Here is a 12,184-nt window from a genome sequence, read left to right on the forward strand (position 1 = left end):
GGGATGAAAAAAGAATTTCAGTCTTAGGCAGGCCACTGGTAACGTATTATGTGCACGTGTTGAAATACACGGTACAAAAGGCTTTGTGGAAAGACTGTTGTTGCAGGGTGACGCTCCCCAGAACCACCTAAATTCAAACTTCATGAGAAAATTGAGCTCTACAGCTCTCCACAGGTGCGTCCATAGGAGTTCAGAGGAGGGTGACCAAGCTGGTGAAGGGTCTGGAGGGTCTGGCCTATGAGGAACGGCTTAGGGAGCTGGGGGTGTTTAGCCTGGAGAAGAGGAGGCTCAGAGGTGACCTTAGTGCAGTCTACAACTACCTGAAGGGAGGTTGTAGCGGAGTGGGAGTCGGCCTCTTCTCGCAGGCAACCAGCGACAGGACAAGAGGACACAGCCTCAAGCTTGGCCAGGGGAGGTTCAGGTTGGACATTAGGAAGCATTTCTTCTCAGCAAGGGTCATTAGCCATTGGAAGGGGCTGCCCAGGGAGGTGGTGGAGTCACCATCTGTGGAGGGGTTTAAGAAAAGCCTGGACATGGCACTTAGTGCCCTGGTCTAGTTGACATGGTGGTGTCAGGGCGAGGTGCACCCAGAGGCTAATGGTTTTCCTGGGGTAGAGCAGGGAGGGCACTGGGAGCAGCCCCCAGAACAGGCTGTGAATGCACTGGGGGCCCCAGGAGGCAACTGGGAATTAGCTTGGGTCGGGTGTACAAGAGCCAGCTACGGCTGAGCAGGACCTGGGTTACCAGGAGAAGTTTAGGACCAGGCTCTGTGCCTTCCCATCCTCCACCGAGCCGCGGGATAATGGTGCGGTGCGTGTGTGTCACGCTGGATTTATCAGGCGTGTAGTCAATGGTTCTCATGGGAAAGGCTCTGTTCCCCCGGCGAGTAGGAAATGTCTCAGAAACCCAGGGCATTGAGAGGACGTGTCAATTATTTCCTTCCAGGCGCTTTGGGAAGGGAGCCTAGAAGTTTATCTCAGCCTTTGCAACAATATAAACAGATGCCAAGCACTTTGAGTACGCAGAGAAGGAAAACGTCTTGCTTGGCCTCCCTGAACAGGCTGGGAGGCTGGCAGGGGGGGCAAAAAGCAACGTTAAGTCAGTCCCTCCCTTGCAGAATAGGGAAAAGCAGCTCAGTAATGCAGAGCTCGGCCTGTGTATGTACAATTTAGTTTCATATTAGCAAAATCTGTGCACACGTGGTCGAAAGATTAAAGAGATTGTCTAGTTCTGTCGGCAGCATATTAAAGTATTAGGACTACAGGCTTACTATGGTGTGTTTTATTATCAAGCTGACCACGGAATTAAAGTGATTCCAAGGAGGATGTTGTTTTAATACAGGTACCAGCGTCGCCCCGTCCTTTGGCATGTGGCTTTCGATGCAGTCGTGGCCGTAGGAACCCCTTGGGAAGGGCTACGGCTGCGCTCTCCGTCCCGGGGCCACCCCTACCCTGCAGATAACATTTCCCTGCCCCTGCGCAGCGTTGATGCCATCTGCCACGTTAAAGCTGGTGTTTCCAGTTGCTGCAGGAGCTTTCCTGGTCTCCTTTGACACGCTAGAGCTAAATCACGTCTTCAGGCGCTGATCTGTAAGGTCTGGCCGCAGACGGCTCCAGCTTTGGCCCCTTCCCTCGGTGGTGTGAGCCCGTGGCTCAGAGGTGGCTGGAGGCAGCAGATGTGGGTCCCTTTTCTGCGGTCACTTGTGCTGCCTGATTTTGCACCTTGCTCGACCCTGGATTTGTGTTTCTTTTTTTATCCTGAGACGGGAAGTTCTTAGTGTCCGGTCCCGCAGCGGGCAGCTGTACAGCTGCAGGAGACCCACGCGGGGTGGTGAACTTGTCATGTCCCAGCCCAGATAATACTGGCTAAAAAGGAGCTATAACTTCACTCAGAGAAGTTTTCACTAACCCTTTATAGCTGTTAGTTTGCATCTTGATATCACAGACACTGTATATCTGTTTATTTAGCATGGTCTAAATAGTAAAGAGTATTTAGTCACCATCTCTGGAGGTGTTTAAGAAAAGCCTGGACATGGCACTTAGTGCCCTGGTCTAGTTGCCATGGTGGTGTCAGGGCAATGGTTGGACTCGATGAGCCCAGAGGGCTCTTCCAACCTGGTTGATTCTGGGATTGTGTCTTCTGCACAGTTACCACCAGTTCATAACCTTGAGCTTGCTGCAGCACTCTCACCACCCCAGGGATGATGTGATTTTGGAAAGTGTCAAGTACTTAGAAGTTTACAGTAACTTCTATTAGTAGTCCTTCCTCATCTACTGTGTTATAGTAAGACCCTAATGGTACTTGGACGCTTGTTATACAATGGGCTACAGTCAAGTGATGTTAATTTTGTTGCTCTAAGCTCTTTGGTTAAGCTGGATCAGTTTGCACCAGGTAGGTGTCAAGTGCAGCCAATGTATTGGGTAAACCAAATGGAAACATCAGTGCAGAGTGTTTTTGCAAAATGAATATGATGGCCTTCTATGGGTTTTATTTTTAAATGAGCCACAAGGACAGAATAATTATCAGTCCAAGTTACTATTCGCTGTGCTTGTGTTCCCTAGGTCATCACACTATCTACATCGGGGTCCACGTGCCGAAGAGCTACAGGAGGAGGAGGCGTCACAGAAGAAGACCTGGGCACAAAGAAAAGAAAGAAAAGGAGAAAATCTCCGAGAACTACTCGGACAAATCAGACGTAGAAAACGCCGATGAGACAAGCAGCAGCATCCTAAAACCGCTCAGTGAGTACTGGTGTCATTTGTCACTCATTACAATGGTCTGTTGTCTAGTGACCTGCTCCTGATCCGATCATCGGGGAGGAAACTGGATCTACAAAAACAGCCATCTCGTGTTGCAGGGTCGGAGTAGTCTTAATCAGTCGCTGTGGCTTGGAAAAGGCGCAGGCTGGAGCAGACATTTCATCCCTCTGTATCATCTGAGCACGCTCCTGAGCTAATGCCAGCCAGGAATAGGCCAAATTTCAAAAAGCAATTTGACACAGTGTGTAAAGAGATAGCAAGGAAACGCAGAGACTGAGTAGATGCCTAGGCAGATCTGTTGCAGCCTCTGCCCTGGCCCTCAGGGTGTGCACCCTCTCTAGAACTTGAGCACCCCGTGGTTTCAGCTAGAGACAGCCCTGGAGGAGCAGGGTGATGAGGAGCACCAAGACCACTGCTACAGGCCGTGAGAAACATACCCACTTGGGGTTTGGCTTCGTTATACCAAGAACTTGTGGTGCTAATGAGTCTTTTCCCTTCAGTAATTAGCCAGTTTTAAGTTTTGCAAACAAAAAGAAGAATAAAATGTAGCATTACTGTATGTTTGAGTATCTGTAGGCGTTGAATATCTGAACTTTATAGGTAGATGAGGTCTGTTTTGGATGCCCTGTACCTCCATTCGTACTGAAATTGTTAACCAGAGGAGGGAGATCTTTGTCTGGTGCCATCACTGCGCAGCTCTTCGGTCACATCGTGGGAGACTGTCGTGAAGTCCCGTTCCTCTTGCCATCTTCTCTGTTGGCCACGAGCTTGTTCTGAGCTTTGGGGGATGGCTGCTTCGATAGAAGTGTGAGAGAGCTGCTAAAATGGGAACATGCTGACGAGGTTTGAACATAGGAGAACAGCCCGGGATGTGATATAGCTCAGCTTATTGAGGCTAATTCCACGTGGTTGGAGTTTTATTCAAGAGCTTGTTTGTAAGTGGGAAGATGCTTCCTGTGCAAGAGAGAGGTGAGGAGCAAGCACGGGTCGTACGACCTGCTCTTTGATGGAAGAAAGATGTGAATTTTTCATTTTGAAATTATGTTGCTGAATAGTTGCTGCATTTCAAGACAGTAACATGGAATCAGGTCAGTCATGTCTCGAGCCCAGGGCCTGTTACTCTCCATGGTGCAGAAACTTTAGAGAGCAGCAGCTGGGAAGGAAGGCAAGTCGTAGAGTCCGTTTGGTATTCATAGCTGTAGTTCCCTAGTTGGCCCAAGGAAGTTTTCTTGTCAGCTCAAAAATGGAGGAGTTGGTTTTACACCAAAAGACATAATTATCTGTGTTCAAGAACTCTAGACATTTTAAGTGTAATTTTTATATTTACATCTCTGTTCTTCTTTATCTGCATGTAAAAATGCGCGTTCTTTTCACCTCGCTCTACCTGAGAATTTTCCCATAGTCTTTTCCACCCTGACCTCTTTGCACTACATATTTCTGGAGGGGGATCGCTTAAATACCACGCAGTATTCCGGGTGTCTCATGCAATAGCATTAATGCTACGTCACTAGTAACTTGTTCTGTATTGTTCACTGTCTCATGTATCCAGATACTTCACCAGGCTCTTGCAGGGACTCTGCTGTTTTGTGCTGGTGGCCAGATCCTTTTACGAGCTGGCACAGTTAATTCAGGGCACTGTAAAGGATAGGAGCAGTTCACATTACTGTCTTGAATTTCCAAACATTGAATTACATGTTGCCTCATATCCCCAGTTTTTTTTTTTCCCCTTCTGAAGCTCTTGACCTGAATTATTTGTCTCCTACACGTTTTTTGCTTTCTCACAAGCCTTTTTTCTGTGGTTCTGTGCACGTAGTAATGCCAGGCTTCCTTCAGAAGTGTCTGCTCTTCACTTTTGACAATCTCCATCGTTTATAAATGACTCTTTACTTCCATTTCATTTTCTGCCTCTTAGGTGGTTGCCGATCCGAGGCAGTTGTTGGATATTCAGACTGTTCCAGCTTTAGATGTCTCTTACTGGAACTTTGATAAGGCTTTTTGAGGGTCGGGATGGCTGTTGTGCACCACGTATCCAGCTGCCGTGCTCACTCTCAGCCACACAAGCGTGTCCGAGAGACCAGTTCTCTTCAGACAAAGCTTACCAGCTTAGTCTGATATTCATTACTGACAATCATGGCAAGAAATCTCAGTTCTAACCCTGTTTTTTTTAATCTTCATCTGTTAATAGTAAATGGATGAGGGGTATGTGGCTCCAATTCAGTTTCAAAAGAATAAGAATGTTGTAAACAAAGAACTGGGGAGTCTTGAACAGCGATTTTAATGGAGTTGGGAGAAAGCTGGAATGAAATATATTACATATATTCGAGACAGCTGTCGGTAGAGAGGATGTGGCATCAGAAGCTGAAATGTCTGTTAGGGCTGTGTGGTTTAGTAGAGTGGGACAGAAGGAAGGTGTTTGCTACGGAGTAGGGCTGCCAGCTGTGGCCAGGAAGGACAGAGTTTGGGATTTTGCTTTTCTTCTTTGAAGAGGGGAAAAAAATAACAGGAACTGAGCAAGAAGTGAAAAGCAGAGCATGATGTCAACCAGAGTGATATGAGTCTGACGTGCCTGAGGTCATTTTACAGGGGTGGATGGTGACACAGGGACCGCATCTGTCCGAGCTAGGCCAGCTCCGCAGGGGCTCGCTGGAGATGCGTGTGGGGTACACAGAGTTTCCATGTCGTCAGGAGAGGATAAAAAAAACAAGTGCTGGCCACGGAGGGAAGAGGAAATCCTGAGCCCGCTGTGCCGTCTTACGCAGCTCAGCGCCTTGCTCGTGAAGGGACCAAGAATAGAAGAGCGAGGGTGTTGCAGCGCCCAGGATTAAGGGCTGCTGGGACAGCTGTGTTAATGTCCTTTGCGTAACACCGCTTTCCGTGGAGCCTGGCTGGAACCGGGGCCTCTGCTCACCCTAAAAACGGGGTCGGATTCATGTGCTTCAGGTGCCCGTCCGAGGCTGAGGCCTAGTGAGGCCTGTGCTGTGTAGGCCGCTGCCTTTGGGAAGGCTGCAGAGGAGCTGAGAGGTGTAATGACATAATAAAATGAAAGTGCTGTTCATGTAGTTGATGAAGGGACTGAACTGGGTGACATCTCAGTCTTTTCCTTGGAATTGGAAGGTTTTGGATTCATATATTCTGTTTTAACCATGTTTTAAAAGAAGCAAAGCCCAGTTTACATGAAGAAACCCCAAGCGTCTTGAGGGAAGGTACAGTGCGTCTCAGTCTATAAAATCGAGATCTTACATAGCTCCTTCTCCTTGTTATTTTTGCAGTTATTCACTTGGCCAGGTATTAGACACTGTCAGTTCAGCTTGTGTATAATTTGTAGTTTATTTCATCTTCAGATATAAGGACAGGCATATAAAGCTTGATTTGCAAAATCTTTAGTGATGTAGTTGTTAAATAGTTCCTAGAAGTTTAGGAAACTACTTGATTGTCTCCAAGAGCTTTGTTTTTACTGAGTAGAAAGCTTCAGCCAGCTTTGATTTGATACATCCCTTCTATTTTTTCACCTAAGGACGGTGAATAAACCTAAATATCTTAGCTGGAGATAATTTCTCAGCTGCTTTGGTGAAAACGGTGCAATCAGATTTTGACCAGATCTGGGTTTGACTCAGCAGGTCAAGCTGCTTGTCCCACAGCAAACGAGCCTGATGAAACATGTCTGTGGATACAGGGAAGGGAGTGAACAGGTCCAGAAATGCAAACCTTCCCTGGAAAAGTTTTGTTCCACTTCAGAACCGGTCTGGCTGCGCTGCTGTCTTTGGGAATTGGTGCAGTCTGGAAGTGTCAATCCTTTATTTTTTTAATCTGTGTCCAGCTCAAATGAGTGTATAAACAACCTTCAGCTTTCCCATCTGGGGAGAGTTAGGGAAGCTGAACGTGAACAGATAGGCTTTATCCTAAGTAAAGTATTGCTGGGGAGAGATGCCTTCTGCAAAAACCCAGGCAGGGGCATTCTGTGGCCCGCTGAGGAGGCGGCGTGAAGGCGATGTGCCCTCTGCAGAGCCCTTCCAGCGTGTTCCAGGCCTGCAGGGCTGTCTCTGCGCTTGGAGTTCACCCGCCTGTGCTCAGGCAGCGCTGCTGACACCGGTGCCTTTGACCACAGGCTCTTAGACGGCCGTGTGCCAGGTGAAGTGGACCAGCACCTTGTTGCTAAAAGCACCTCCTTTAACCAGCCTGGCCCTGGTTTCCACTTAGAACCAGTAAGAAGGAAACACCTTTAGCAGTGGTTATTCTGCACCATCCAGGAAGCTGGCGTACAAGGATGTTTGAGGTAAAAAAAAAAAATATATATATATTATTGCATTGCTAGTAAGTGGGCTTTAAATACCTTCTTCTTACCTGCCTAAAACACACATAAGAGTTGGAAGACGAGTAAAATGGAGGTTTCAGAGGAAAGATTGAGTGATTTTTGTCGTGCTAATGGCTGGAGTGTTGACCTCGCTAGTGTTTTGGGCATATTCAGGTGGTCTATGGTTAGCTGTGGTTAGTGCACTTAGTGGGGTTAATGTGCATTAACCCCACTAAAGGAAAGGGGTTAAAACCCCACTAAGGAAAGAGTCAGCTGGCCAGAGGAGAGAGGTGATGGTGGAGAGGCACAGGAGGCTTGGCAGCGGGCATGGGTGGAGGTGTCAAGCCTGGTTCTGCCTTCGCAAGTCGGCCGATTGCTTATCTCAACGTGAAGGGGATGGTATAGTTTGCTGTTACTTGCTAGGGACAAGACAAGGGAGGGACAAGGTAGAAGTTTCTTCTTCGGGACAGGCTACGATCTGAATCCGTTTCCCTCTTCCTCGTTCTCTACTACAGACGTGCAGAGATGCTCCCATGAGGAAACGCGTCTCTGCTTGATCTGGGAAGGGGTTTCTTCTCCCTCTCTGGTTGCCCTCCCAGTTAATTTGGCTCACCTCCCTGGCTCAAACCCGATGAAATCACGTCTCGGTAAGCGCTGCCGTAGCAGGCAGGGTGTAGACACCGGGTTGATGTACACGGCAGGATGAGGTGCTCTGCAGAGATGCCTGTGCTTGTGCAGGACTTGCTTGGGTTGTCCTTGGGCTGGCCCAGCTCCCCGCCCCAGAGACACACGGCATGTGTAGAAGGTGCGTGTTAATGAAGATACAAAACTCTCGATTTTGAGACTCTGATAGTGTGTTTAGAACAGAAGTGCTTCGAATGTGGGGTACAGACTTGGGCTGATGTGAGCGATTACCATGTCAGGAGAAGCAGAAGTAGAAAAACTGAAGGTTTTCTTTACCAGTTGGAGGGTGTAACTATGATCGTGTTTACAGGACACAAAACCAGAAATGGGGAGAAGAGGTTGAAAATCTGGATCTGTCTGTTGGAGAGGTTTCTAGAGGAGCGGGATAGCAAGAGAGAGGGAAGGGATGATGTGCCATCCCATCAAAGGTTTGTAAAGGTGTGCAGTTTGCTCAGAGAAATTCCTCTGCCGCCCACCAGCAGCAGTTTTTGAAGGTTCTGGTAGAAAAAAGCTCTCTTGAGCCCTCAGATGTGGGCTAGGAGGAGCATTTTGCTGAAAGAGAAAACGTTTGCAGCAGAGTCATTTCATGAAGGTCCAGTTTGAGGCTTGTGCTGGCGTTCTGGATGGAGTGCATCTCTCCTAGCGAAGGTGAGCTTCGGTCTGGGTGGAGCAGGTTTGCTGTGTAGGCAACCGCCGTGTCCCTCTGTGATGATCCCCACACCTCATCCCTCACTAGAGGTTAATATACATATTTTAAAAAATCTAATCAATGCTCGGTTTATCGAGATGCCTGGCGATATAAAAGACGTTGTGGTGAGCAGTCTTGTAGCATGCATTCACCACACTGATTTGTTTAAGTGGTGGCTTTTTTATTTTTAATGCAAATGCAGTAGTTTGTTGCTTCTGGTTGATGTGGGACACCCTGAAGTTGACGGCATTGGTATCCTTAGTTTCCTTTACATTATGGTTTGCTGCTTGTATAACAAATAAGTTCTTTGGTCCTTTCGGGTTCTTCAGGTCTTCTAGTGGGTCTGAGTGCCACTTTCAGAAAGGAAAGCCCACTTCTGGGGCTGAAATGCCCCTTGATTCCTTGGTGCTCTTGATGCTCTCAGTGCTTCATCACATCCATAATTCCTGCTGAAATCTGTTGAGGAGAATACAGCATGTGGGTACACCTGCCTGCAGCCCGAGCCAGAGGCTGCTTCTTGCAATGCCTGGGACACTTTCAGAGTTGATCCTGTTTGTCTTCCAGTTGAGCGTGAGGTGGCTGTTTAATTGTATGTCTCTTGAAAAATGTGATTGTGATCTCTTTAGCAGTTCTTAAATGGTCTTCTGCCTCTTCATGCTCAGTCTGGTTTACTATGAAGTACATTTCTGGTATTACTTCCCAACTCAGAGGATCCTGTATTGTGGAGAACGTCCCAGTTGATTCCCAGTGAGGAGTGGAAGTTGCCAGTCCAACTGTGGAGCAGTCCATCCATAACGAGATCAGAAAGGGTTCTCAAGCAGTGGAACAGGCTGCCCAGGGCAGTGGTGGAGTCACCATCCCTGGAGGTGTTAAAAAGATGAGTAGATGTGGTGCTTGGGGACATGGTTTAGGGATATTGTTTACTGGTTGACTTGGCAGTGCTGAGTTAATGGTTGGACTCAACGATCTTAAAGGTCCATTCCAACCAAGACGATTCTGAGAATTAATTCAAGAAGAAGGATATTTAAACATCAATTTAGGAAGGCTCAGGCTTGGTGTCTGCTCTGAAAGTTCATTAAGCTGGTGGCTATAAATAGCAAGAGACAGCTACAGGATTGAAATAAATGTACCTACTTAGCAGAGCAGATGCAGCGCAGTCAGAGGGTGTGCCAAGAGTCCTCTTGCTATTAGTGTTGTTGGATTTTTTCAGCAATCCAATTTCTTTCCTGGCTCTTCAAGACACGGGGTGGGATTTGAAAAGAGCTTTTAGCTTCAACTCACCACCGTAAAAGCAATGGCAGAGCAGTGTTGAGAGCTTTTGGAAAATACCAGGTAGGATGGCCAAGTAGCTTAATTTTTTATAGTCCTACTTTACACAGGGAAGATGGTCTGCCTGGTGCTCCTGGTTGACCTTTGCTGTGGAGCTTCAGACTGAGCAGTCCCGAGAGCTGGTCCCTGCGAGGGGGGACCCTAATGTAACAGCATTTCCCACCTTCTCCTCTCTGGTTGACACTCTTCATGGACATCTCGCCCTGGCAAGTCCTTTGCTTTGGCAAGCGTCTGTGCACTGATTTTTTTCCTTGGTGGAACATCTCAGCTTGCTTCCAACACCCTTCTCCTTTCCCCAATATCAGCAACTTTTTTTCTTTCCATCAAACCTTTTTTCTTCCCTGCTCTAGGTGAACCTGCTTTAGCAGGGGCTTGGACTAGTAGATCATCTCCAGAGGTCCCTTCCAACCCCAACCAGTCTGTGATTCAGTAACATTTCTTTAAGGTTTTTTCCATGCATTCCCCAACCTCTAAAGTGCCACAAAAGTGTCCTTGGGAAATGTTTAGCCACGCAAACAAAACCAGCCCTATCTTGGGGATCCTGTGTGGTTCCTCAAAAGAAAAAATAATCAGTGTTGTGATGTGCCCTTGTGAAGCCATCACAAATGCCTGGGCCTGGAATAACGTGAATATACAGGAGAGAATTTTCCACCCGTGCAGAGGCCAGGATAAAGTTGCTCAGATCTGAATTCTGCTTTCAGAGGTTTCTGGATGTGTCTGAAAGGAGCAGCCACTGCAGTGGAAGAAGGGGGGAATGAATGTGATGATTTTCTTCTCCAGAGGAACGATTGATGAGGATTATTTCTCGGGGCGGTGCATTTAAGGGCACAGTGTCAGCTCTTGAGGTGTTTCTCAAAGCCTGCCTCCACTGTTTGCATCGTTAAAAACCAAATTGCTGTGGTAGTAACACCAGTATAGATGGTAGAGCTGTTGAGCAGTTCCACTTAGGTTATTGTCAACTCTCAGTGGTCAAAATCCCTGACCCTGAACTAACAAAATTCAGTTGAACATGAAGTACAGACACATATTGTAAGTTTTCTCTACAGTTTGAAGAACTGATACAAATACCACTTGGCCTTCAACACTGCCAGGGTAGATGGGGTGGATATTGCCACTTTGACATGGTACCCTGTTGATGTTTTAGATAGACAAAGCCCAAAAGAGGCCAGTTCCTTCCCAGTACAGGGGAAGACCTCCTTGAAGTGGAAGCTCGCTGTGCTAATCTTCTGTCTTGAACTGATAGCATGTGCCGCTATAATTACCTAAGCCACCTTAATTCTGTGCCTAATTCTGTTCTCTGCGTTCACGTGAAACTGCTAAGGGACAGCAAAGTCGAAGGAATTTACCATGTGGGAAAAAAAACATTCTCATTTAGAAGCATTTTGATTTTAAGTCAAAGGTATTTCTGTAGCTGAGAAGGGCTGAATTGTGGAGGTGAGGGTTGGTGTTGTAAAGCTGCCCTTTTTGGATTAAACTCTCTGCAGATCTGTGGGACAGTGTGGGAACAAGCCAGCCCAAAGCTCTGGCTTTCTCTTCTGTGTATTTTGTAGGTGTATGTAGCAGGGATGCTGCTGTGGAGTTGAGTGCTGTTGGGTGGCAAGTCCTGTGCTAACAAAGAGAGGAAAAGTAGCTGTCATTGAGAGCCTTGGGGGAAATGTTGGGTGTTAGATCTTCTCTGCTGTCACTGGTGAAGTGACTGGCTGGAGTATGAGCTGATCAGGCAAGTTACAAGTTCTCCACTTAGGTTGGCCTCCAGAGAGACGTACAGAAAGAGGAGGGTTCCACTGATGGTAGGTGCTGAGGCTGAGATGGAGGGAGGCACGAGGCAGGCTCAGGGGCTGTCACTACAGGGAACTCTGGAAATGGAGCTGTGAGCTGGAGAGATCTTGTTCCCAGTGACAACTGGAAATCGTTGCTTCATTCTTAGAAAGTCCTGATGTAGGCTGCTCTCTGCAAAATCCCCTAATGTAAATATAACCAACATCTGGATTTTCTTCTCTAAGCCCTACTTTGTGTTTTCTGTTGGCTCTTGTGAATCTCATTGAACTGTTCCTACTGGGACCATTGAAAATGTTGATCTTTAGTCTAGTTACTCTTGAAGCTGGTGTCTTTTTTTTCTTATTTTTCTTTCCACACTCTGAAATGGGCTTATCCATCAGCAGAGCCATTGCAGATTTGCTTCTGCACTAGGAGGAAGGCAGGTTAACCACTTCTGGAGGGACTGGAGGGTCTGGAGGGTGTGACCTACGAGGAATGGCTGAGGGAGCTGGGGGTGTTTAGCCTGGAGAAGAGGAGGCTCAGAGGTGACCTTAGTGCAGTCTACAACTACCTGAAGGGAGGTTGTAGCGCAGTGGGAGTCGGCCTCTTCTCCCAGGCAACCAGCGACAGGACAAGAGGACACAGCCTGAAGCTTGGCCAGGGGAGGTTCAGGTT

The 12,184-nt window shown here is 47.4% G+C and overlaps 1 protein-coding gene across 8 annotated transcripts in view; it reads left to right on the forward strand.

Annotated features, from left to right (window-relative positions):
* The window catches only part of LOC137664745 (electrogenic sodium bicarbonate cotransporter 1), a 140,068-nt gene that overhangs the window by 41,105 nt on the left and 86,779 nt on the right, over positions 1-12,184 (forward strand). For all 8 annotated transcript variants that reach the window (XM_068403165.1, XM_068403166.1, XM_068403160.1 and 5 more), the window contains one exon: positions 2,562-2,741. In XM_068403165.1, the coding sequence (XP_068259266.1) occupies positions 2,562-2,741 (180 nt within the window). The remainder of the gene's footprint in view (positions 1-2,561; positions 2,742-12,184) is intronic.

This window comes from Nyctibius grandis, chromosome 6, assembly GCF_013368605.1.
Source record: "Nyctibius grandis isolate bNycGra1 chromosome 6, bNycGra1.pri, whole genome shotgun sequence".
NCBI lineage: Eukaryota > Metazoa > Chordata > Aves > Nyctibiiformes > Nyctibiidae > Nyctibius > Nyctibius grandis.